General features: G+C 48.2%; 1 protein-coding gene across 3 annotated transcripts in view; it reads right to left on the bottom strand.

The window, feature by feature from the left end:
• Positions 1-27,991, bottom strand: part of TRERF1 (transcriptional regulating factor 1) — a 2,539,264-nt gene that overhangs the window by 1,097,203 nt on the left and 1,414,070 nt on the right. For all 3 annotated transcript variants that reach the window (XM_069608500.1, XM_069608502.1, XM_069608501.1), the window contains exon 8: positions 9,245-9,311. In XM_069608500.1, the coding sequence (XP_069464601.1) occupies positions 9,245-9,311 (67 nt within the window). The remainder of the gene's footprint in view (positions 1-9,244; positions 9,312-27,991) is intronic.

Genomic DNA, 27,991 nt, shown 5'->3' with positions numbered 1-27,991 from the left:
GGTAATGCCACCTCATAGAGGAAATGGGCACATGACACTACGTACCATATGAGCCCGTGGCTTAACGGTGGTGGAGAAGGGGGTACATCTAATGGACCAAGGGAATAAATGAGCAGGCCATTGATTGTCACGGCTGTGAAAACATTGCATGCAGGGTCGAGCCAGATCAGTGATGGTACCTACGGGACCTGTGTGAACACGGATACGGGCGCACAGAATACAGAACGTGCAGAATACAGATGGCTCTGCCAGAAGCCAGAGGAGGTCTATAGGAAGAAGTAACAACGGTTAAAGACGTGGGAAGACACAACCCACTCGAAACACAACTCAACGCATTATAACACATACTGCAGTCCTCTGAGGATAACGCTTCCAGGCCTCAACTGTCCCTGTGGCGTCACAGAAGAACAGAGAAGCAGAATTGGCACGCTACGAAAGAGCTGGAACTAGACATGCAGTCATGATTGCATGATGTCGATGAGAGGAGCTAAGGCCAAGAGTAAACAACCCACGATGGATGTCTTTGCCAAGACGCAACAGACTCCTACCGCACCGGCACAAAGTGCAGCAGCTGCATCTGTAGAAGGTACCTCAGCAAAAGAAAACTACCTGATCCTAGCAGCTATAACAGAGTTGAAATCCTCATGGGGGACAGCAATGGCGGACCTACGAACTGCCTTGGAGTCCAAAATAGATGCAGTAGGGATAGAGGTCACCCTGCTGCGACATGATGTAAGGGCGCTGGCAGAAAGAACAAGTGGTCTAGAGAGTGCCGTGAAAATCAATACAGAAACCAGCACCAGCAACACAAAGGAGGTCCATATACTAAAACAGCAGGTGGCTAACCTCGAGAACCGAGCGGAAGAAGCTGAAGGAAGGGCGAGACGAAACAACATCCGCGTGGTCGGCCTGCCGGAGGGGGAAGAAGGCCAGGACCCCACAGACTATGTGGAGAATATGATCCTGCAAGAGATAGGGGTCGACAAGCTCTCAGAAGGATTTATAGTTGAGCAAGCACACAGGGCCTTGATAAGGAAACCGGGGCCCGGGGCCCCGCCCTCAGGCAATAATTGCAAAGATCCTGAACTATAAAGATAGAGAGAAGATCTTGGAGTACTTTCGTAAAGGTGGAAAGAGCATCTGTGACCGTCACAGCATATCCTGATTACACAATGCTAGTGCAGAGACAGCGTTACAGCGTGGCAATCAAGAGAAGACTGCGCACGGCTGAAATCAAATACATGCTTTTGTATCCTGCGAAGCTAAAAGTCCTACATAAAAGCAGAGCGTTTTTTTTTATACCCGAGAGGAAGCGGCGGCATGGCTGGACTTGCAGGGCTGTCCGGAATGAGAGGAGGAGCAGGACCACGAGGAGCACGATAAGTGATGGTGATATTTCATGCATAATGAAAACGATAAATGGGGGGGAATCCCAGTAGAGACTGTGGCATAGATAACAGGGGAAGGGCACAGCCGGCTAACGTTGAAATTGCATTATGATACTCTTGGACTTGCTGAACTTGTTGGACTGGAATTTAGAGTATAAAGCACACAAGTAAACTGGGTAGCATTAAGCGTGGTGAATTTGAAGCAAACAGGAGAAGCAGGATGAAGGCACCCTACCCCCAGGAAGTAGTAGTAAGACAGCCACTATTACGACTTTACCCTGCTGAGCTGCGAGTACAGGCTATTCCCAGAAAGGGCTAGATGCGGGGGTGCCTGAGATCCGGGGATGGAGCTGGGCAACAGTTGGGGAGGGTATTGTTGTGGCAGGGAAGGGAGGTAGGAGGGAGGGAGGTTGGGGTGTTTGATGTGTTTTTAGTTAAGGGGTGTTCAAGTTGGGAAACAAGCCTGTATAGAAGTGGAATACACTTGGATTTGGACTGCACTGGTGAGGGGAGGGGAGGAATTCTAACATGCCATGGGGGATCTTAAAATAATTACTTGGAATGTCAGAGGGCTCAATAGCTATTTAAAGAGGAATAAGGTTATGCTATACCTACGCAGACAGAAGATAGACATAGCCCTGCTGCAGGAGACTCACCTGACGCGGGATAAGATGGAGATGATCGGGAAGAAGTGGAGGGGAACTGTGGTGGGCTCATCATATTCGGCTTACACTAGGGGACTAATCATCTGGGTGGCGCCGCATGTCCTGTTTCAGTTGTTCCAGACGATAGTGGAAACGGACAGGAGGATGGTCATAATGAGGGGATTGGTGGAAAACAGGGAGATAAGCATTATAAATACATATGCTCCGAATCAAAACACGTCGGCATATTTTAGAACTCTGTGTAACAATCTCAGCACGTGTGTGGGGAGAGCAGTGATTTGGGGAGGAGACTTTAATTGTGTATTAAATCCTATGGTAGACAGATCAGATGGGAAAATGGATAGACCCGCCCCAGCCGCCAAAGCATTGCAGACACTGCTAGATGATTTTGGGCTCAGGGATGTATGGAGGTCACATCACCCCCAAGAGAGGCAATATTCGCACTATTCCGCTCCTCAGCAAATACATACCAGGTTCGACTATATTTTTGCCACGCAAGAGATAATGACAGAGATCACGGAGACAGAATATAAAGCGAGTGTCCTCTCAGACCACTTGCTATTAATCCTAAAATGGCAATCCCGATCCCCGAGAGTGAGGATCCCGACAGGGTGCCTCTGAGCAGAGGCGCTGAAAGACCCCGTTTTTAGGGAAGACATGAGGGAGGAGATTACTAACTATTTCGAGATCAACACTGCCAGTGTGGACTCGGCAGGTACGCTTTGGGAGGCCTTTAAAGTTGTGATGAGAGGGGTAGCCACAGCAAAGTCCAAAGGACTGCAAGGAGGGATCCTGGCTGAGCTACAGGAAACAGAGGAAGAATTAGAGAGGGTGTTGAGGGGAGAGGATATTACCAAGGAAGACACTGAATTAATACTCAGGCTGCAACAGAAATGTGCTGGGCATTGGGAGAGACTGTGTAACCTTAACTATAAAAAATACATAGAGAGACAGCATGCCGGAGGGGATAAACCAGGAAGGATCTTGGTATGGGTATAACAGAGTGAGACCCATCAGGCCCACGATTAGAACAATAACAAGGGAAGATGGGAACATAGTTGACACCCAAGAAGGGGTTAACCAGGAGTTTGCAGAGTATTACAGGCTACTACATGGAGATGATGAGGAGAGTAATCACGCGAAGATAGTAGAAGCATTGGAGGATATAGGACTGCCGCAGATCAGCGCGGAGGAGCGAGAGGAGTTGGACGCACCGATTACTTTAGAAGAGTTAGTAGAGGTGGTGCGGCAGTTGCCCACCAGCAAGACTCCGGGGGCTGATGGACTCCTGAGTGAATTCTACAAGAAATTTAAGGAAGAGGTGCTCCCCCCGCTTTTAGAGATGTTGAATGAGGCATATGAGATAGGTAGACTGCCAGAGTCCCTCAGAGAAGCGATTATAATACTGCTTCCCAAACCAAATAAGACTGGACATAGATGTGGTTCGTATAGATCGATGTTAAACCAGGACAGTAAAATACTGACGGCTGTTTTGGCAAATAGACTGAGGAGGGTTATTGGTAAATTAATAAATCCCGACCAGACAGGGTATGTTCCGAATATGAACATATCCAATAATCTCAGGCGACTCCATCGAGTTTTTGAGCATGAAAACGAGAACGAAGGCGAACTGGCAATTGTATCACTGGACGTAATAAAGGCCGTTGACTCGGTTAAATGGCCCTGGCTGATGGCGGCCTTGGCTGGTTGTGGAATAGGGCCTGGATACCTACAGTGGGAAAAAATGTTATATAGTGAACCGCTGGCTAGAGTTAAAACTGGGGCAGTGATATCAGAAAGACGGCAACTCCATAGGGGTACTAGACAGGGATGTCCATGGTCTCCTATGCTTTATATACTGGCCCTGGACCCCCTAGCGATGTACCTGAGGCAGCAGTATGATACGATAGGCATTGCCGTGGGAGGGGAACAGCACTTAATTTCCCTGTATGCAGATGATATGTTGTTGTATTTGCGACACCTGGAGGAAAACCTCCAATACATCCTGGAGGTGATGGAGAGATATGCGGGGCTGCCTGGTATAGCTGTGAACCCGCAGATATCTAGCATGTGTCATGATGCCTACCTCTAAGGAGCCAGGCCGGGCCCAGCAACCCCAGAGGCAGACATCATTTTCCCCAGGGAAGTCTCAGCTTGCCCAAGTCGGGGCCCTTTGGACTCAGTCCTGGCGCCTTAGGCGCCAGGCTCATAGCGGACCCCAGTCCTGGCGCCTTAGGCGCCAGGCTCATAGAAGAGGATATGTGTTTAAGTGCTTGGGTGCACACTTACCTGATGCAGACCTTGCTGCTTCATCCAGGCCCTCTTGAGGCCTGAATGGGACTACTTAACCTGTAGGACTACTTCACCACCCGGGTGTGGTCGGGGAAGGATACATACCTGATTGGTGGAAGGATACATACCAGGAACTTCTTCCAAGGCTATTTAAACCCCACCCGAACAGCCACACATGCTTCGCGTTGTTCTGCACCTAGCAGCTGGACGCTCACCGTGTCAGCTCCTGCATCCTGAGTTCAGCCACGCCTGCCAGCACCCTGGAACACCTGCAAGGGGAGAAAGGAAGAGAATAGGAGAAGAAAAGCCCTTACCTGCTAAATCTGCATCCCGGAGTCATTTCTCCAACGGCCCTGAAAAGGAAGACATCATTTTAAAGGCATTTTGTTTCGATCGCTGCAGCGCTGCATTTTACTCACCTTTGCAAGGCGCTTCCATCTTCAGCAGCGATCTTCCGGATTCAGCTACGCCCCGGCGCCTAGAGGAAAAAAGACAAGAACAAAGGTGAGAGGGAGAAAAGGAATAAGGAAAGCTCAGTTTCCTTTTAAGTCTTACCTGTTGGATTATTCCCACTGCATTTCGGGTCCTGCCGCTTCCTGGCATCTCCGGACCCCGGCCCCTATGGGGAAAAAAGACAAAGACATTGAATGAGCGAATGCAAAGACATTACCTGAGCGCTCATCCAGAATTGTTTCACTTCGGGTCGGCGCCATATCTCCGGCACTCTGAACCCCGGCCCCTAAGGGGAAAAAGACATAAGCATTAGCGCTTGTTGCAATTAGACAACGAACATTATTATTAAGCTTGAACTTTTGAACATAACTTTTACAGCGCCTTACCTGAACAGTCAAGCTTACCTGAACTCCCATCAATCCTCAATCCAGTGAAGTAACTGGGTTTCAACGCGCCCCTGCATCAGAAGCAGGATGGAGAGCTCATCCTTCCAAACCCTAAGGTGAGGCTTCACGGGGAATCGTGGAGGAGGTATCGTGGAGGGTTGGAAGGGACTGGGAGGCTTGAGCATTGTTCCACAGTTGGTAATACTCCCTTTTCACGCACAGGAGGGTATCCAACGAGCCAGGGAAGCCAGAATAGAGGGGCCCTTCCTGTCCATCTTCAGAGTTCTGCGCCTTCGACGCTGCGCCTCCGTGGGAACCAGGTGAGCGTTACAGCATGTTCCCACTGGGTAGATATAAAGGGATCCCATTGATACAGCTACCGGTGTTACAGATACCATGGGAGGTTAGCACATTTCATTATCTTGGGATAGATATATACCATACGGTGGAAGAGGAGCATAAGTATAATACCGAAGTAGCGATTAAGAAAATTGAAAATTGCATGAAGTTCTGGGTGAAGCTGCCTTTAGCATGATGGGCCGTGGGGCAATGTTGAAGGGTCCTATCAAGGCTCTTGCACTACTTTGGGAATATACCACACTTGATAGCGAAGACATTCTTCATTAGATTAGATGGTATGTGCAGGGATTTCTTTTGGCATGGAACACGAATTAGAGTGGCCCTCTAGAAGCTACAAACTCCATATGAGAAAGGGGGTGTAAAACTGCCTAACTACAAAGTTTATTATATAGCAAGCCAGCTGCAATATGTAGCTAGGTGGCTCTCAGAGGAGGTGACCTCTGAGTCCAGGCTGTTCAGACAGGATTGTGTTCCATTCTACTTAAAGAAAATGATGTGGCTGCCCAAGGCAGAAATGGAAGGGCGTCCAAAGATGATGATACTTGGGTGGAAGATGTGGCGCAGAGCATGCTAGATGATGGAGAACCCACTCCCGTGTTCCCCACAGGTACCACTAGTGGTGCTAGCAGGTGAAGAAAGGCAACTGAGGATGATGATCAGGAAGAACTGGGAACCGGTGGGGATAGCAACAATGGGTGATATAAGCAAGAGGGGACTATAATGGACTTCGAAGTGTTGAGGGAGGAAACCGGCTTACACACGGGCCAGTATATCAAGTATCATAGAGTGGTGCGGAGGATCAGGATGACATGGTCCGAAGTGGTACTATGGGAGGAGCCGGACGCCACCATAGATACGATATATGATATAGCGGAAGGGGCACATGAGATATCCAGAATATATGAGTTGATGATGTCCAAAGTGGGAAAAGAGGTAGTACAAGTGAGACAAGATTGGGAGGCAGAAGTGGGAGTCCCGATGGGTGATGAGATGTGGGAAGGGGCCCAAGGGTATCCCAAAAAGGTGTCAAGGAACGCAAGACTACAGCAGATGCAACTATATATTACACATAGGGCGTATATGACACCTCGGAGGATAGCTAGATTAAAAAATGCAAGACGGCAAGCATGCCCCAAATGTGATGAGGAAAATGCTGGAATGGTGCATGTGTTTTGGTCATGTCCAATCATTGAGCGTTTCTGGGGTGAAGTGGCACACTGATTAGAAGAAAGGGGTATTAAGATTGTGGTGGATACGGTGTGGGCCTGCTTGATAGGTGGGTTTCCTAGACCACTTAAGTTTAAACATGTGAGCACACTAAAAGACCTGGCGTATGCACTTGCAAAGAGGAGAATTGCTATGGGGTGGAAGACATGCCACAGACCACGACTAGAAGTATGGTGGAAAAATTTACAGAAATGGGCTGAGGCAGATGCCATGGTTTGGCAAGAAACTAGCAGTGCCGGGGGGGAGGAAGAAACGGAGACCCTGATGGCCTGGAAATTACTAGTCGCAGAGTTATTTGGGCCAATGCAAGACCCAATGGAACTCACGGAAGAGGAATCCCTACCGCAGGATGCAGAAACAGAATATGAGAGTAAGTAGGCTCGAAAGGGGGGGTGGGATTGGGGAAGCGGTGGACTTAATGAAGTGATGCATAATTGAAATGTTATTACATGCACTGCAAGTTTGGTTTGTATTGTTTGTTTGAATAAACTAATAAAAATGTTTTTAAAAAAAGGATGAATGGGGCATCACCCGGAGAAAACAAAGTAAAATTAATGACACCTTTTTTAGGTATTATAGCTCTTTGTACGAGGCGGCCCTGTCTCTGATTAAGCTACCTCAATTGAGTAAGGAAGCAGCGGAAGAAATAGACACCCCGATCAATTTTGAGCAATTGCAATCTATGATTAGAACATAGCCTACTTGCAAAAAAACCCAGGGGCAGACGGTTTGCCGAGTGAATTTTACAAGGAGTTTGCAGATGAACTGACCTGGCGCTCCTTGATACGCTGCTAGAGGCATATGATGTGGGTGTGCTCCCCTTAAGCTTAAGGGAGTCAGCTATAATACCTATCCCCAAGCCACATAAACCCAAGATGGAGTGCAGCTCTTATAGACTTCTTTTCATGGAAAATCAGGATAGTAAAATACTCACTGCTTTGCTGGCGAGTAGACTGAGGAGAGTGATTGGAAGTCTGATACACTCAGATCACACAAGCTACGTCCCAGGCAGGAATGCCTCCTGCAACTTGCAGCGCTCGCACCACGTAATTGACAGAACTAAGTCAATGAGGGAGCACTATGCAGTTGCGTCACTAGATGCTATCAAAACATTTGACTCTGTCTGATGGGACTGACTGTATGCCACTCTTCAATGATTTGGCGTTGGGCAGGGATACGTGCAGTGGATTAAATAGGTGTACACTGCACCCAGAGGCAGAGACAAAACAGGCTGCTGCCTCTTAGCGAAAGGGAAGCTTGATAAGGGCACCAGGCAGGGGTGTCCATTGTCCACGGTGCTTTTTAATCTCTCAATAGAACCGATTGCAGCGTTCTTCAGGGAGGAACATGCAGATGCAGGCATACAAGTAGACAGAGTGACACAGATGATCTCCATGTATGTGGACGATATGCTGCTCTATGTGCAATGGCCGGAGGATAACCTAAAATAGATGCTAGAGGTTCTGGATATGACATAAAACAAGATTTCTAAGGCAAGAGAGGCCAACAAGACCAAAATAAGCTGTCCGTGACAGAATCCCAGGAGGGGTTGAATATTCAAAATATGCTCTAAAATCCTAAGACCCCAGAGGTCGACCAGCCTATGGAAAACCGACAGAGCCTCCCCATGAGCTGAAAGCAAGCCGAAAACCCAGTGGTCTGAAGGACCAAAGAGTTCAAGTTGAACTAGAGGAGAAAAACATAGTAATACATTCTATCAGAATTAAATAGATAATTTGAAGCAAGGCGAGAGACATTTTCAATATCAGCAACCTGAACTCTTGGAACTCTTGTTACAATTGGTACAGTTAACTCTTGGAACTGTTGGTACAGTTAACTCTTGGAACTGTTGGGGCAGTTTACCTGGAGGCCCTGAGTTGCCTTTTCCAGGACCAGAAAAAGACTCCAAGAACGGAACTTTGAAGATTTTTGTCAGGCTGGGCTTGAGAAAAAGAAGATAACTAGATAGAGAGAGAGAAATAGGTGGGAGCCAGAATCCAGCCACCCAGAGCCAAAGTAGAGTGAAGCCAACATATTTAGGCCAGTTATGTTGTTTAGTTTTTAGTTGTAGGGCTAGCATAGGATAGAATAGGTTTTGGACGCAGGACAGGTTTTATGTGAGACACCTTACAAGCACTTGTTTGTTATTTTGGTTGAAGATAGGGAACCTCATGGTAGATATAGGGCTAGTACATTTTTTATTTTATTTAATAAACACCCTTGTAACATGAATTCTTGCCCGTTTCCTATGTCTAACTTTCCACAACCCCCAAAATTACAGTGAAATATTTTCTACCCAAAAAATGTACACAGAGATTATATCTGAATACATGAAATGGCAGGCTTCAGAGCTCAGGATTGAACTGACAGGACCACTAATAATGGATGCTTGTTGGGTAATATGCTCACCACAGACAGAAATGGGAGAGTTGGTTCATTTGTATATCATAGTGAACTTTTGAAACTGTCTTACGGTTCAATATCAATAGCTTGCTCTCCAGGACCTGGGGTTACGGGAACACTTCCTACGTCCAAACTACCTAAAAGAAAAGCAAGATATCACAAAAAGGATCATTAGAATGAAAGACTGAAACAAGAATAAAACTGTGACCACAATAAAAACATAGACTTTTATATGTATATATAATTATCTTAGAATTGATTAAGAAAGAGAATAATGGATTCTCCAATGAATTCCCGTTATCCTGATTTTATATGGACAGTTGTAATGTTCAGAGTCGCACAGGATATGGAGTCTTACTATTATGCCGGCTTGTCTATCCTACAAAGAGATATCAAATTGTCTAACATTTCTTCAGGTTAGCTCCAAAATGTTTGCCAGCACATCAACTACAAGGCTATAGTTGTAGAACGCGATAGGGAGGCAATTATTATTTTATTTCAGGGAAGAATAAATCACGGTATGCATCTAATAGATAAATAATAAATGTTGAAAAGCAAATATAAACAAATATAATGGTGGGCACATTTTAGTGCACCGAATCTCTACTTCTTGATTAAAATCAACCTGGATTCCTTCAAAGTAAGCAAGAATTCACTAATAGCAGACAGGTTATCCATCTGTTTGATAAAGCAAATACAAATAGAAAACCTGCAGTGCTTTTCTTGTGCAAACTCATAACCAAATTAATAGAACAGTAATATTGAGGGCTGAAAATACATTTTAAACGGGGGGATAACGTAGGGTAAGAAAAAGCATATAACAGGGGTCCATCACAAAAGACATTGGTCTACAGATAGTTGCCACGGGAAATAAAACTTCAAATTGGGACATGACTGGCCTGTGATGCCCCATGACCCCATTATTGATTGCCTTAAAGATTTAATCACACACTAGAGTATGAAATAAAGTATTTTCGCTCTACTACTGAGCCCCCCACAAGTTTGCTGAGGTACCACAGCTACATGCTGCTTGCTGCCAAGCAATTGGTGCAGATTCCCTTCCCCAGTAGTCTCCATCTTGGAACAGTCAGAGCCCAGAAAAGGCAGAAATGTATTCCATATATATCAGCGCATGACTACAATAATAATATCAAGATTTCATACAGTGACTCATGAACATTCTTCTTACTTTAAAGAGCTATAATAATCTATTATTATTACTGTACCTTAAGGGTATTCAATTTGTCAACCTTGGAAAGATGACAGGCTCAGTAATCCCTGCCCACTTTCAAACCTAATTCTCCAGCGTGCACAGATATCTCTTAAGCAACACTTTACTTGCTGAACTAAATGAAATATGTCAGTTTGTCGAGGAAAAAAAACAACAGCTGGATTAATGCTTAGGTTGCGTTACTCTGAGGCATGCCTGTTTCATATCAAGGGCTCTGCGTGGCTATCAAACTGCAAAGCTACCTAGCTCCTCGCCATTGGCCACATCTGCAGACAGTCCTTTCAAGGTTCATTACTTAAAACACATAGGCCCTCATTACAGTTTCGCCGGTATTCTAACGGTAATTCCATCGGGATACCGACAAAACTGCCTTATCGCTTCCGCTGCCCAATATCCTGGTATTACCTGTATATTACGGGCTGCAGAGAAGCCGGTAAATTCCCATTCAATGGAGTTCCATAGGACTCCATGGATGGTATTGCCGGAATTACAGGCACAGGTGGAGCCAGTGATTCCAGCATTTATTTGCCGGTAGGGGCCTGACCTCTCAGAAGATCAGGCCTGCCGGTAAATCACTTCCCCGACCGGCAAACTTGTTTTTCCCCGGTCTGGAAAAAATGCGGGTGCCGGAATTACCAGCATTTGTTCCGGACCGCAGAACTTATAATGAGCCCCATTTTCCTGAAATTAATTTTCAGCGCATTTGAACTTTTGTCTAGGGGAACCTCACATACGTGTGGTCAGGTGAAATACCTACATAGCTTGTTTAAGGGAGGCATGGTATCACAAATATGACACTGACACAAAAGGTACAATTTGTAAAACCAGTATTGAAGTTTCAATGGTGTTGGAGAAACTCCTTCTTTGCCCTATAGCTGATATGGGAGTAGTCACGACCATTAAATAATAAATAAAACAGTCCTAGTGGAGCCTGTCAAATCAAAATGGCCTATACAAACAAAAACCTAATGCCTGCCCTATATCTTAAAAAGTGTGAAAAGGAGAATATGTATGCAAAGAAAATTCAGAATAAATGAGGCTGAGTCAGCCCTCCTCCCCACGTTGGACAGCAAGGAGTAAGGCGGTCCCTTTCACAGAGACTTTCGAGTGGGCTACTTTCACTGGGCTACTCCGCTACTCAGTATCGCTGACTTTACTGCTATCGTTTCTTCAAGGTTCATTTGCAAGGCTGCCTTTCTTCGTGTCTTATCCACACGCGTTCAGCCTTCAATTGTGTGATATAATATTGCCATGTAAATCTTTTTTTAGCACACACCGGTCTCTCACGTCACTTGCCAATTCACCAGCTGTGTGCGTTTCTTTCTTGTCTTTACTGTCTTCCAGTTTACGAGTCAAGGTTAGTACCACAGGCTTGGCCTCGCCACCCCAACTCTGCCGTTCCCCTGGGAGGGTCGCTGGAATGCTTGAAACACAATGCAGCCTTCTTGTTTGGGAATCAGCCTTCTCCATATATATTTTGCAGTCTTTTGGAGGCAACGACCTGGGGATTCTCCACCCGTGGCTCTCGTCCCTTGCTCTGCTCCAGCAGGTTTGCCTTTACCCAGGAACTTCTGCTCTTACGCATGCTCCACCTTGCTCAGAGTATGTCTCTATGTTCCACCTTTTATCCATGTGGGGAGAGCTAATTAGTATCAGATGTATGCACTTAAAGTCAAGTGCCTGACTTTGCCTGACCCAATTAGCAGGACACATCCAATGTGATGTGTACGAGATAGCATTATTACTCTCAGTCGTCCTCTTCCTCGGCCCATTGTTTGTGTGGAAAAGGGGTGTGGGGTTGGCCTATGAAATAGGAGGGATCATGGGTAAGGGAAAGTGAAGAATACTGCGTCCTGCCACTGGCTGTCTCACCCCACTCCCGAAGACCCCTCACCCAGGTGATCCTCCTGCACTGGTCCACCCCTCAGGGTCTGGATTTAAAAGCGATGGCCGTGCCCTGCCCACCTGAGAGAGAGATCGCTGGGGACTAGCAGGTGAGACACCCTTTGGTCTCTCACACTTTTCACATAAAACCCTTCTAATAGACAGTAATGATCTGGCCATATAAAAAGCAGGGATATTTCCCAGTAGACTGCAAGAGAGGATTTGGGATGCTCCAAGTGCCATGGCTCTGGAGAGAGTGCTACTTCCCAACAAAAACCAAGCCACAAATCACTTCTAAAAATGCTTGCTCTTTGCAGCGTGTGTTAGACAAGGGACAGCCTGTTTCCTGCAGTGTGAGGCTGTGAGTACTAGAGAGTGCGGTTGAGTGTAGTTAATAATTTTGTTAGATACTAAAATTTAGTAAGAGGACAATAATAAAACAGGTTCATTTTGACTAATCCTGGACTCAAATTATAGGGTGGTGGGGGTGAGAGCTACATGTGCCAGATCATCCACCATAAATAAGGACTGTGGTAATATTTCAGGCTTGTGTGATGAATCTGAGGATGTCGACCCTTCCCCCCTAGGGGGAGACCTTTCCCATGGGGCCAGGGTGGTGCTTCCACAGTACAATAGTCCCCCTGGGGAAGGTGGTGCGGCAGAGTGGCTACAAAATGGCCGCTGCCTAAGAAGGCTCGGACCAGCTACTGCAAAATCCTTTAAAATCCTTCTGCTTCCCTGCACCTACGTTCGATGCATACAGAGCTGCTGGGTGCTCTGCGGCCGCTGCGGGTTGCTGGCCGCCTGCCGAACTGAGCCCCAGAGCACCTGGGGATAGCGGCCTGAGCTTCTGTGCGGCGGGGGTGAGTGGTGGGTGCCCGCCGCTACAGAGACATCAGCTGCAGAGAAGTGCAGGTGTGCCACGGCGGTGTGAAGACTCCAAAGAGCTCAAGGGGCTAGATGAGGTGAGGGTGAGTGGCGACCCCCCCCCACCCAGCTAACGTCTGTAACTGCTATCAGCCGCATCGGAGAGCTGCTGTCTCAGGTGGTGGCAGAGCAGCTCACCTAACACAAAATAAATATTGAGGGAAACTGCACTGTGGGGGTTGGCGGCTACCTAAAACACCATCATACCACAAACGGGTGCTATTAGTCCCCGGACCTGCATTGCAACCTGAGAATTCACCGAAGCACCGGCCTAACACATGCTTCACAGCAGTGGTGGAGGAGGAGCCCGGGTCGAGGAAACAGCTGCCTGCCTTCACCGCCGCAGATCCTGACCCCCCAGAGAATCTGTGGAACGGCCTGGGAGGACATCAAATATTCATTCTGGTGCTGGGGCGTCCCAGTGGGAGCAGCCTGGAGTGCAACTGGTGGTGAGTTGGGGGGCACCTGCCTCCCCCCTGGGAATGAGTAGCCTGCGCCACAGCACAGTGCTGCTGTAAGCTGTGCACATCTATATGTACGGAGGGCGACAAGGTGTTCACTGGGAGACAGCCCTTTGGCGCAACACACGCAAGCCTCCTCTGGAGCAGACACATAGGTTACATGGTCCGACGACGTATTCCGACAGGTAATCACCACAGCTGTACTGCTTCGGAAACTTTTTTCGGCGTCTGCGTCCTGCGTCGATGACGTCGATGCGCCGTCGTCGAGGACCTCATCCGACGTCCGACGTCATCCGATGTGATAAGTAGGACGCGCAACGCCCGCAGCCTCAGTTGTAGTTTTTTCCCCCAGAACGTGTGACATTAGTCAACTGCCAGTCAGACACAAAGCCTTGCGGAACGTAAGCTGCAATCGCAAAAGAAATTCTGCAGCGGGGAAGGCAGGGAGGGAGCGATATGGAATACGTCGTCGGACCATCCCATCGAAAGAACGTTACCAGGTAAGAAAGTAACTTGTTCTTCGAGGGGTTTGGGTCCTCCGACGTATTCCATATCTATGACAGACTCCCAAAGCAGTACCAGAGCAAGGAGGAGGGAAAGAATTTAGAATCAAAATTTAGAATTGCCAATCAAATAGCAGAGCAAAGGACCGCCTTGCCAAAGGCCAGATCCTGTTCTCGGATGGAATCGAGGGAATAGTGACGCACAAATGTATGTACAGAAGCCCAGGTGGCTGCATCACAGATGTTGCGAATAGGAACACCCCTCTGCAGGGCAGTAGATGCAGCCATACCCCTGGTAGAATGGGCCCGCAAGCCAGCCGGCGGGTCCTTGCCCGCCAAGCGGTAACACTCCGAGATGGCCAAAATAATCCAGCGAGACAAAGTCTGTTTCATCACAGCCTGTCCCAAACGCTTTCCAGCGTAACCAATAAAGAGTTGATCATCCACTCTGACCCGGGACTTGCGTGAAACATAAAAGCTTAAAGCTCTCCTAGGATCAAGCCTATGGAGCCTCTCCTCTTCCTTACCAGGATGCGGAGGAGGATAGAATGCCGGAAGAACAACCTTCTGGGCCAAATGAAATTCCGAAACCACCTTCGGAAGAAAAGAAGGACGAACTCTAAGGACAACCCTGTCCTTGTGAAATACAGTGAAGGGTGGCTTAACTGAAAGTGCCTGTAACTCACTCACTCTGCGAGCGGAAGTAACCGCAACCAAAAACACAGTTTTCAGAGTTAACAGCCTCAAAGGGCAAGAATGCAAAGGCTCAAACGGAGCACCCATAAGAAACTTAAGAACAAGATTTAAATCCCAACCGGGCACCAGGAAAGGTGACGGAGGGAACACATTAGTGAGCCCTTTCAGAAACTGTGAAATTAAAGGGATTTTAAAGTAGGAACACTCTTCAGACGAGCGCTTAAAGATGGAAAGCGCCGCCAGGTAACCTTTAATGGTACGCACTTGCAAGCCCCTGTGGGCCAAAGAAAGTAAAAAGGACAGAACCATGGGGATGTCACATGCAAAAGGATCCACATTCTGAACTCTGCACCAGTCGCAGAACTTATGCCAACGGCAACGGTACAGAGACTTTGTTGCTGGCCGTCGGGCCGAGAGCAATACCTCCATCACGTCTTCAGGGAGGTCCCAATCCTTATACCTCAACCTTTCAGAAGCCAAGCGTGAAGGTTGAGGGATCTGACCTCTGGATGGAGAACCTGACCCCCCTCCCGTGAGAGCAGATCGTCTCGGTAGGGAAGACGACGTGGAGGGCAGATGGACAAGTCGAGAAAGTCCGGGTACCACGTCCTCCGAGCCCACGCCGAAGCAATGAGGATCATCCGGGAACCGAACTTCCGTAACCTCCGCAGCACTTGCGGGATGACGGAGACTGGAGGAAATGCATACAGCAGCGGGAATGACCACTCCACCACGAACGCGTCCCCTAAGGCTCCTTTTGGAGGAAATTCCCGTGAGCAGAACCTCTCGCACTTCCGGTTGACACTGGAGGCGAAGAGATCCACTTGAGGGGTCCCCCAAAGGTCAAAGATCTCCAGGAGAATCTCCTGAGCCAACTCCCACTCGTGAGAGATCGTGCTCTGCCTGCACAGAGCGTCCGCCGTCACGTTTTCGTCTCCGGCCTGATGAACTGCCGAGATCGAAACTTCCTGCTGGATGGCCCAGAACTCGAGCTGTATCGCCTCCCTGCACAGAGGAAGTGACCCTTCCCCCCCTTTTTGTTGAGGTAGTGCATGGCCACTGTGTTGTCCGTCAGGATCAGGACATTCTTTCCTCGCACAGTCGGCAGAAAAGCCTTCAGTGCTAGCCTGACGGCCCTCAGCTCCAACAGATTGATATGGAGTCTGGACTCCGACGGAGACCAACGACCGCTGACTGTCAGCTCGTTGGCAAGAGCTCCCCATCCCGTGAGGGATGCATCCGTCACGATCGTCACCTCCGGCCAGGGAAGCCAAAATGGAGCCCCCTACATCAAGTTGCCTTTGACGGCCCACCACAGAAGGTCCCGAGCGACCGAGGGCGGCACCTGAACCGGGTCCGACATCCTGCCGGAGGACTGCGACCATTGCATCTTGAGTGCCCACTGCAAAGATCTCATCCACAGGCGAGCCTCTGGCACCAGAAGAATGCAGGATGCCATGAGGCCGAGCAACCTCAAGAACTCGAACGCTGGGAGCGTCTGGGCATGCTAAAACTTGTGCACCATCTGCTGAATGTGAAGAGCCCTCACCTGGGGAGGAAAACACTGCCCCAGGGAAGTGTCGAGCACTGCTCCGATGTACTGGAGCTGCTGTGTTGGCGTCAAATGAGACTTCTTTAAATTGAGGGAGAAGCCCAGCCTGTGAAGGGAGTGGCAGGTGACGGACAGATGATCCAGGACTTGCTCGGGAGAGCTCCCCCTGATCAACCAATCGTCCAGGTAGGGGTAGACGTGAATCCCCCCTTGCCTGAGATGCGTTGCCACCACCACCATGAGCTTGGTGAAAACCCTCGGGGCGGAGGTCAATCCGAACGGCAGGACCCGAAACTGAAAGTGTGAGTCGCCAACCGCGAACCTCAGGTACTTCTTGTGCTTGGGATGGATCGACACATGGAAGTAAGCATCCTTGAGGTCGAGAGACACCAACCAGTCCTGAAGCTGAAGGGCCTGGAGGACTTGAGAGAGAGTAACCATCTTGAACTTGTCCTTCCTGAGGAGTTTGTTCAAACCGCGCAAGTCCATGATGGGTCTCAATCCCCCATCTTTCTTCGAAATCAAAAAATAAGGGGAATACCATCCCTTGTTCCTCTCCGCTACAGGCACCAGTTCTATGGTGCCTTTCTCCAGCAGGGCTTGAATTTCCTGCGCAAGGAGCGGATCCGGACTCTGCAAAGAGAGGTTCCCCGGTGGATTGTCGTGAGGCCTCTGCCGAAAGGGAAGACAGTAGCCGTGGGTTATGATCTCCAGAACCCACACATCTGAAGTAATGGCACGCCACTCTACAAGATGCTGCGCCAGCCTTCCCCCAACCGGCGAACCATGGGACATGGCCTCATGACTGAGTGGTAGCGGCTGCGGCGTTACCTGAGGGCAAAGAGGCAACTGCCCGAGCGGCCTTGGCACCACGGGTACCCTGTCGTCCACCTCTGGTACCCCTGCGTTGGCCTCTTTGACTGCCAGCTCCTCTCGCTTTACTGAAGGAAGAGAAATAGTGAAAGGAACCACCCCTCCATTGCTGTCCCCAAGGACGAAAAGGCGGAGGTTGGCGAACTGCAGCGCCCAATGACTTTGCTGCAGCTTTGGAGGTCTGCAACCTCTCAAGGCTCTCGTCAGCCTTGCTGCCAAAAAGGTGTTCACCGTCAAAGGGCATGTTGAGGAGCCGGGACTGCACATCAGGAGCAAACCCCGACTTCCGCAACCACGCAAACCTGCGTATCACGGTGCTCGCCGCCATGGACCTGCTGACGCATTCCCGAAGCCCATTCCTCTGGCGTCGCACGGCTGGTGGGGTAAGCAATGTGCCAGGCAGTGTCCTCAGAAGAGAATGCCTCGAAGAGGCCGAGGATTGGCGAGACCGACTCCTAGAAGGAGACCCACGAGACTTCCGACGATGACGCGGAGAGTCACCTCTCGAATCATCCGTCGAAAGCCCCGCAGACTTCGACTTCCGGGGCTTGGACACCCGACCTACCGACAACTTCTTCTTACGTTCTCGTAAGGCTTTGGATGTGAGCGACTGGCAGTCGATACAGTCATCCTTGTCGTGGGCCTCCCCGAGGCACCAGAGGCAGGCATCGTGCGAGTCCGTCACCGACATCTTGGACCACACTCCCCGCACTTCTTGAAGCCCGGACGCGGGGTCGAAGACGAAGTAGAAGACATCTTCACACAAAGGATTTTCTCACCAAAACGAACAGGTTCGAAGAACCGAGAAGAACAGAACTCCAAAGAGTCGAGGCGTTCACGAAGCAACACGTTCGCGGAAAAAACAGAACTGAGGCTACGGGCGTCGTGCGTCCTACTTATCACATCGGATGACGTCGGAAGAGGTCCTCGACGACGGCGCATCGACGTCATCGACGCAGGACGCAGACGCCGAAAAAAGTTTCCGAAGCAGCACAGCTGTGGTGATTACCTGTCATAGATATGGAATACGTCGGAGGACCCAATCCCCTCAAAATATAACTACAATCAGTGTGCCAAAGACTCCTCACCCCAGAGGCACATTGATCATTACATCGAACCTCATGGAGATGGGCCCTGACAGGTTAGAAGTTGGCCGTAGAGAGCCGGAATCGACATAAACTGATCCCTGACAGCACGCTTCTGGAGCCTGCTGAACGAAGGGCGCGGGCCTACAGTGGGAGGGGAGTGGGAGGGGGAGAGATCCTGACAGTCCACAGGCTGGTGTACCCAGCATGGGCAACCAGAAAAAGCAGCCAAAGATAGACCAATATGCCAATTATGACCAGCCGATACCCCCCTGCAGCAGCTTCCCGGGCCCCTCACAGATAGATGTGGCTGCTCTGAACCACACCCTCTTAACGCTGAAGGACAGCACAGACAACGTGGGGGCCATGATCAATGCCCTACCGTGTAAGCTGGACATTTTGCAGTCCAATGTATACTAGGCATCCCGGAATCCACTCCTATTGAAAACATGGAGAAGTTTGTTGAGAAGCTGCTCATGGATGTCCTCGAGGGCCCCCCTGTATCCAACATGTTGCTGGTGGAGAAGGCGCACAGGTCCCTGGCTGCCAAACCACATCCGGGGCCCCCGAGCAGCCTATCATTTACATGGACAGAGACGTACTTCTCATGGCGGCAAGAGAGAAAGGGGACTTGCAATTTGGGTCTGCTATAATATGCCTATTCCCGGACTTCAGCCCACAGGTTCAGGAGCAAAGGAAAACCATTCAGGCTGTTAAAACTGTCCTGCGGAAAAAAGACATCTGCTACGTCACGCTGTTCCCTGCGAAGATGAAGGTGGTTCACAATGGAAAAACGTGGTTCTTCACATTGCCGGAGGCGGCTGAGCAATTTGCAGTGGGCTCCCTATGAGAACCTAACTGCTGGGCTCAATGGCTCTACCCTCTGTGTTTGCATTCTTTTGCATTTTTCTCCATTTATGATGTTGGTGGGGTGCTCTGCATTGGGCGGGCCCTAAACGACTTGTGACCATACTTTGGTAGGTGATGGTTGCAGGGAAGCGAATATGCAATGTGAGTCGCCGGTCCCTTGGAGTCAAAGTGGCCACCGGCGGCTCCCTAATTTAGCAGTCACTGCGTATTTGGGTGGTTAGTTAAGTTTAATTGGTTATTGAGGGAGGGGTGTTCTTGCCAGTATGTTGGAGTTTCTGGCTTCGGTGGGAGTGGGTGGTTGTCGGGGCACGGTAATATTGCTATGCTGATGTTTCGCATGTAAGGTTTGGCTAAGGGAGACGGTTCACCTCAGCTCAATTAGCAAAGAAGGGCCTGGGCATGGTAGAAGGGTGAAGACAATGCTGCAGGCATGTTCATGGGACGGGGATGGTGAGTTGTGAACAGTAATGACCTGGAAAATTCACAGGTTGACTAATGAAAAGAAATTTTGCTTGGTCATGAATCAAGTGAAGCGGCAGCAGGCCAATGTGCTATGCCTGCAAGAAACCCATTTAGCTAAAGGTGGCACACTCCCAGGAGCTGCCAGGTGGGGGCCGGGGAGGTCCATAGATATAGCTCCTCCTATTTCTCCCATACTTGAGGTGTCGCAACATATATGCACACATTTTTGAAATTTTGGCTACACAATCAGGTTGCTGGTGGGGAGGGTCGGTTTCTTCTCCTAGTAGTGGAATGTCTGGGTACACAGCTTCTCATTGTTAACATCTATTACCCCAATATCGACCACCCAGAATTTGTTCAAGAGTGCACAGCCCACATGCACATATTCCCCTCTTATGAAGTGGTGTGCGTGGGAGATTTCAACGTCGCTTTGTCACTCTCAGCGGACCGCCCAAGCACGACTCAGGTGGTTCCTCCAAGGGAAACAGTAGGGTGGGGAGACAAAGCAGAGCTCGGCGGTCTGGTGGATGTGTGGCGAGGCAAGGCAGTACTCGTTCTTTTCAAGGGCCCATAATAGCGCATCCAGGATCGACTATGTTATGCTTACGTTGACCCTTGCTAGGATGGTGCAGTCTGCCATGATGCTGCCTGGACACTATCCGACCTTTCGCCGATGGTGGTAGTGGTAGTTTGCCCATACCAAACGCATCAACCACTTCGATGGCATTTCCGAATCATGCCCTTTAGGATGCAGTGTTTAGGGACAAGATTGCACAAGATATATAGGTTTACTTCTCAATGAATGAGGAGTCGGTCCCTGACCCCAGAATGACCTTGGAAGCGTTAAAGTTCTATATAAGAGGATGCTGCATCTCGAGGGAGGGAGAGATCCTGAAATCTCTGCGCAGGACCTTAACCAGGCTAAAGGGGGAGATTAGAGATCTGGAGCAGCGGCAGGTGTTGGGTAGGGACAAAGAGGTGGCAGTGACCTTACAAGGGAAAAGAAGGGAGCATGCAGAGGTGGCGTGCAGGGAGGAGAAATATCTGGGAGAGCTGATCGCAGTCGTCCTCCTATGAGGAAGGGGACAGGCCTAGCGCACTATGGCCTGGGCGGTAAGAAAGGAGAGGACCCAGATTCCGAGGGAAGCCTAGCTAGGGACTCTAGAAAGATCAATGTGGTGTTCCGAGATTATTATGACAGACTATATTCCACCCAGGCAGATGTGACACCGGAAGAGATCCGGCAATTTCTGGATCGCGTAGCGCTAGGCTGACTAGACCCGGCGCAAGCAGATCTTTTAAACAATCCTCTGTCAAAGGAGGAGATATGTCGAGTGATTATGTCCCTCTGAACGGGAAAGCTCCTGGGATCGATGGCATAACTGCAGAGATTTATAAAGAATAAGCAACTACTGGCCCCCCATCTACGCTGTGTGTATGAGTACTTCATTTCCTCTGCGGTACTGCCGGAATCTACTAGGACGGCGCTGGTCACACTGCTCTTAAAGCTTGATAAAGACCACCACCGGTGCGCCTCATACAGGCCGATGTCCGTGATAAATGCAGACAACAAGATCATTGCTATATTATTTGCCGACTGGCTTCTCCCACATATGCCGTCCTCAATTCTTCCAGTCCAGGCAGGATTTATCCCTCGGAGGTCCACCCAAAATAACCTCAGATGCCTATTGACTCTGATGCACAATGTAAACAATGAGGTTCCCATTGTGGTGGCGGCACTCGATGCCGAGAAGGCCTTCAACTCTGTCGAATGGCCATTCCTATTTGAAGTCCTTTGTCGGTCTCGTCTGGTGTTGACGTACCTCCAATTGGTTCACCCTTTATATACGGCCCCCGAGCTAGCGTGCTAACTAATCAGATGGTGTCTGACTGCATCAACCCTACTAGGGGCACTCATCAGGGGTGCCCCATGTCCCCTATCTTATTCGCCCCCGGCAATCGAACCTTTGGCCTGTAGCATAAGGGAATACCATGCCCATAAGGGTGTCAAAATATATTCACATGTCTCGAGTATATTGCTGTATCCCGATGACATGCTGTTGTACATAACTTGCGGCCGCTAGTACAAGAAATCTCACGCTTTAGGGACTATTCAAGTTTCATAATAAATTTGTCCAAATCGGAGGTTCTGCCACTAACACTAGCAGTAAGCGCAGGGGACATTGAGGAAAGCTTCAGATGGTGCCCGAGGGAGAAACGCTATTTGGGTGTGTGGGTGTCCACTTCCCCGGCTCACGAGAATAACTATGAGGCAGCTCTGGAACAACTGGAACGCAAGGTGGAGCCATGGATTTGCCTCCCCCTGTCACAGGGTGCGAGGATCTCCTTAGCCAAAATGGTAGTTGTCCCAAAGATGCTATATCATTTCAGTAAGGTGCCAGTGATTCCACCTTCACGATGCTGGAAGCGCGTTAAACGCCTATTGGTGAAGCTGGTATATGCAGGGAAACAAGCCAGGGTCTCCCTTGATATTTTTACTTCCCGTATGAAGAAGGGGGGCTGGATTATCCAGATCTGTTTGGTTACTATCTAGTGGCACTCATCCAATATGCTGCCTGGTGGTGGCATCCATCACCTGATCTCCCACATATTAGGCTGGAGTGGAGTATACACAATTTCATATCTCCATACAGTTCCACATAGCGTGTTCATAATAAAAATACAATCCAAGCAGGATGAACTGTGGCCATTAGACCAGGTGACAACCTCCATCGGATTTAGACTATCACTCAGAGCTAGTGCTTCAGTCCATTTCCAACCCCTCTTTAATAATAAGCAGGCATTAGTAGAGAGTTGGGAGCTCTTTTCTTCTACCTGGCCAACCACAAAGTCTGAAAAACACTTTTCTTCCAGGGGATACAATGTGCATCCCCAGCGACCATTATAAATCCACTGTTTTTTTATAGCCGCCAATAGGTCAAAAGCTCCATCACCCATCTCAGCAGATACTCAGTCAAGGTGCCATCCGGCATATCATACAGATTAAGTATTAAAATACATTAAGTTTTGACAGAACATTTCTTAATCTCTATGGCTAGGCAGTTCTCATTGGTTGACTTAAAAATATATTTTACTGCCACGTGTCTTTGGCTCAGACCTAAACAGAGGCCTCTCTTGGGCCTCCCTGTTCATGCCTTAGTTGCTGTTTCAGTGAAGATTTGATAGCCATCCAAAGTTAAAGTTGACATGATCGATGTCTCCTGCAGGAGAAATATATTGAATTTTACCAAAACGTCATATCATGCAGGCTGAGAAATGAAGGAACTGAAGACCCATGTATTCCACGATAAAACATGGCCATAGGCGGCAGTTTCCGTTGGTCAATAGGTCTCTTTCTACCATACTGAGGCCCCTTGTTCATATTTATGCATTTATGGACAACCTTTCTGCTGTTTCTGCTCATAAGTCAACTTTCATTTAGGCCACTGAGGTTTAATGGGTAGCTTTTTTCCCTTGCCTGCCATTCTATAAATTGCGGTCTCACAACCTTTCTCATTAGCTGTACCCTGTTGGAGTTGTATCACAAAATCCATGTCATAAAATTCCTTGGCAAAAAGAATTATTTTCTCTACCACCATTCGATTCACAAGGGTTATAACCGTCCAATTGGTCTGGCTAAAATAGGGCGGGAGTTTCACACGTTCAATATCCAGTAGGGGAATACTCCGTGGGTGCAATTGCCTCAACACAGATAGCGTAATGCACAGGTACATTAGATAGAATTACAGGATACCTGGGAGCTTTACTCATCATGTTAAACTTTTGTGTCTCAGCTAATGGCATCCCATCACCCCATGCCTGTTTATACTCTTGTGATTACTGCACATCTAGTCTTTTTTCGGATACCTCCACATCAGCCGTCCCTGTAAATGCCCTAGATATGTCCAGGTCAGTGAGTTTCCCCACCTTGCACTCCAACGTTTGCTTTACCCTGATGCCCATGTGTGGTCATATTAGATAATTTCGCTTTTGGATTTTTAGCACCCTTAGGCTGTGTCTGGGAAGTTGAATCCGCCTCAGGATAATGGAGTTATTTATCCAGTGTGCCATGTTGTCATGTACAGTGCTTAGGCTTATGGCCTTTTCTCAATGCGTTTGCTCCATCCTCATTGCAATGGTTTATATTTTCCAGTCTGTTTAGTGTCACTGCACGTGCCCCCACAATCCTTGGTGGCCTAGCCGGTCGTTGATTTTTTTTAACTACCCGCACTGTGGCCTTCTTTTTCCTTTTCCTATGTTTGTGGTGTTGCTTGACCAGAGCAGATTCTGCCGGAGAAATCAGTGTTACAGACTCCATTGTCTCTTCCTTACCTAAGCCCCTCGTGCAATTGCTGTCCACTATAAACGAGGCATTTGGGGAGATTTGCAACAGTGTTTTAACATGCTCGAATCATTAAGCATCACCTACTCCTCCTTCTCCTCCCATTTTGCCTTCCTTCAATTCACAGATTCACAGAACCTCTCTGCTCCAAGCCCACGGCACTGTTGATTAAAATAACATCCACTACCCAGGCCAAAATACTTTTTATAGCTCTTTGTTCATTGGCCAGGGTAGAGTTGGCCAATAATAGTGTCCATGGTCACCGCTATATTGTTCTTCTTTGGGGCAAAGTCTGACTCTTTTAATCTGTCATTTTCCTGGGTAGTACTACTCAGCATCTCAGAACTGGAGGTTGCTTCATCATCACATCCAGTGCTTACAATACACTCTGAATCAGATTTGTTGGGGGTAGCGGTGCCAAGACCTCCTCCGCAGGCTGGGGCCCTGCCAGTGACACACCCTGCAAATCCAGGCACATATTCAGTAATTAATTGTTATTGTTTATGTTACTGAATGAGATGCGTGAACTCATCAATGTCGTTGTACCCAATGTCCGAGCCGCTGCAAGAAAAGGGAAAAAGTTTGTAATCGTTTCCCGTTCCCGCCGCTGTGTGTCAGTTGGCTTTATACTGCCCGTCTCTCAATTTTGTTGAAGGTCTGGAATGTCCATTATCGCGGTCTCTAATACGGACGTCTACTGCATATTCAGCCTTACCCCCTCACTTATCCGAGGGTTAGAGGCTCTCATAAAAGTTTCAAGAACAATGGGGGGCTGTGCCCTCGGGACTTTTGTCCGACGAACTTTCAGGACTGTTTGACTTCTATCCACTGCCATGTACCAGTTCACTCTCTTTCACAGAGGATATGTACGCGGGGGCAACTGTTTAGTAATCTTTCGTTTTTTTCCTACCCCCTCCATTTTCAATTATGACAATAGTCAAACATATGTAAAATGTTACTCGTTTTTTACAATATGTAGCACCTACTCATGAATGTTGAAGCCACTCTTCGGTACCTCCTCTTGCCCGCTTCCCTCCAGCCACCGCAGACTACTGCAGACCACTCTCGGGCCTCTCTGTGCAGCGCTCCGTGCTTTGATGTTTTTAAAGAAATTCAGGAAGCACTGTGCCAGCAGCTCCTCCCACGCCAAGTACACACTGTAGAGGTACTCCAAACCCGCAAGGTACACTGCCCCCACTGCAGACCACTCTTGAACCACTCCACGCAGCACTCCACACTTAAATTATGTTTTTAAAGAAAGTCAAGTACTCTAAACCAGCAAGGTACACTGCCCACACTACAGACCACTCTCGAGCCACTTCATGCCGAAACAACTCCGCGTCTCAAACAATATCCACAGATGACACTCAGCAATGAAGCATATATTCAAGGTCTTCTGATTCCATTGAGACCCACACTCTCTTCGTTTGCATCCGAGAAATCGGAGAATAAAAACATTACAATATATGAAGACATTCACTCAGTTTAAAAGTTCTCCAGCATTGGATTTTTCATAGATTCACATGCTTGAATATTCCCTGTCGTCAGACTGGGAATCCTCAGAAATGTCAATACTATTATACTAACACAACTTTTCCCTATAGGGAAATTCTACACAGCAAGCATCATATGGCCTGTGAAGCCCTTCACTTGTGCAGTCCCTCCACCTCCTTTGGTCCTTTTAGACCTTAACCAAGAGGTGGCAGGGCTTAAGCTCCACCCCAGGCAGCAAACTTCTGATTTTTCGCTGTGTTCTAACTAAACAGGGGAATCCTCTTGAGCTCTCTGAGCTTTTTCACTCTTTAATCCTTTCAAACTTGATTCTTGCTCTACCTAAAGGGTGTTTCTTATTGCTGAGATTGTGCCTTCACTGGCCATAGTTTTCTTGGGTTCAGGACATTGTTTTTTCCAACCTAAATCGTCAAGTTTTTGGCTGCCTTCCTGTCACCTCATGGCAGAGACAGAAATGCACACTGCTAAGGAGAAAACCTTCCTTTTCAGGAACTGCAGCAAGTGTGGCAAGGCAGTGATTATTATCAGACACCCTCATAAATATTGTATTTATTGCCTCTATACTCATGAGATACAGTCCTGCAAGATCTGTCAGACCTTCTCTAAAAAGACTCTGGAGGACAGGGATAGAAGACTCCTGCTACATTTGGAAAGCAGGCAAATGTCTTCTGACGAGGCATCTTCAAAAACTGTGCCTTCTACTTCAACCAGGCACAATGAGAAGCAAGTGCCAAAGAGGAGAGTTTCATCAGTGGACAGGACAGAATCTCCACCTCACCTCACAAGGGGAAGAAAAGGAGTGAAACAAACACCCTGGGGTTATAGCAAGCCTCCAAGGCCCTTGGTAAAGGTTCAGAATTCATATTATATTTTTTGTCAGCGGAATGATGGTCCACGGGGGGCACCGTCCATGCCAAAACCTTCGCCACTGACCACAAGCAGCCTTGCACCATCCAAAATGCCTGGTCCATTGACTGACAAATCGTCGTTGACCAAGAAAACGATAACCTTGTGGACGAAAACCTCACCGTCAAAAGACTCGTCGACTAAGCATTCGTCAACGAACCATTAGTCTATGAAACAACACTCGTCAATGAGGACATCACTGTCGACGGAGACTCCTTTGACGAACACATCCAAACAGCAGAAAAAGCTTGCAATACAGCTAATTCACCCAGGGAAAGATCTAGTTGCGCTGGAATCACAAACTCTGCAGTTGGGGAGTTTAGAAGGGGCAGCACAGCTGTCCCCAATAACAGAAATGGCAGAATTGACAGACTTCATTCTGCAGGAGGAGTATTCAGAGGGGGAGGAGCAACAGCCGACGCAGCCTAAAAAACATAGACCACACTGGCAACCAGTCATGGAAGACACAGCGGATCCCTTTGACCTGGTCTTAATGCAATCCATAAATAGAATAATTTAATAATTCCAGAGACAACAAAGAACTAGACTACTTACTGCTCTGCCAAGTTCAGGAGAGGGTAGACCATCACGAAGCAAGTTCCCTGTGGGCCGCACTTGAGGCAGGTTACACACAGCCCGCACTCAGCGCCCTTCTCCGTCTGTCAGCAGTCACCAGAGGCAGCAATCGCACTATAGTGAGTCACCAAGACCATAAAGACGGAGACATTATCCCTCCCCACCTGGGTCCTCACCACAAAGGACCCGAGAACTCAGAGCAATATCTACCATCACAGTTTCGGAATGGCATGAAGACCCCATGGACGACCCCATAGAAGCAGATGACCCATTCAGGCAATTTTCAGACACTAAAATACAAGAGGACGATCCGGAAGAAGGAGAGTTACCATGAGATACGCCTGACACAGACCTGGATGACTGAGACACCACTAGGAACATAAGTTGACTAGTTTTTACAGGTATCCAGTCATATTGTCGAAAAAAAATGTCAAATGTCATTTTTTCGAGAAAAAGAATTGCCGAAAAAAAATGTCGAATGCATTTTTTTTAATGTTATGTTTTTTTTGGGTTTAGCTAGTAAAAAAACAGGGGGTTGGAGGAGAACCGCCCCATTAAAAAAACAAAAAAACATTAGACTTTTTTCCCCGGCATTTTTCGTTCGACAAAATGACATTCGAAAAAGTGACATTCGACATAGTCACTATAAACCCTTTTACAACTACTCATCCAGAAAACTAGCAGCTACGTCAAAGACAGCACTCACTTCCTTCACATTTTGGGCCAGATCAGCCTGACGAGCGATGATATTCTGTTTACCATAGACGTAAGCAGCCTATACACCAGCATATTACATAACTTAGGATAAGAAGCCGCATAATGGTTAGTACTCCAGGAAGGAGAATCTGGTGCATCAAAAGAGTTCATCATGATATTACTGGCATACACTCTGTTAAGACCTATTTCAAATATGAAAAACAATTCTACCTACAAACAT

This window comes from Ambystoma mexicanum, chromosome 4q, assembly GCF_040938575.1.
Source record: "Ambystoma mexicanum isolate Mex_15411 chromosome 4q, UKY_AmexF1_1, whole genome shotgun sequence".
Classification (NCBI taxonomy): Eukaryota; Metazoa; Chordata; class Amphibia; order Caudata; family Ambystomatidae; genus Ambystoma; species Ambystoma mexicanum.
This window is presented reverse-complemented; position numbering and strand designations above follow the sequence as displayed.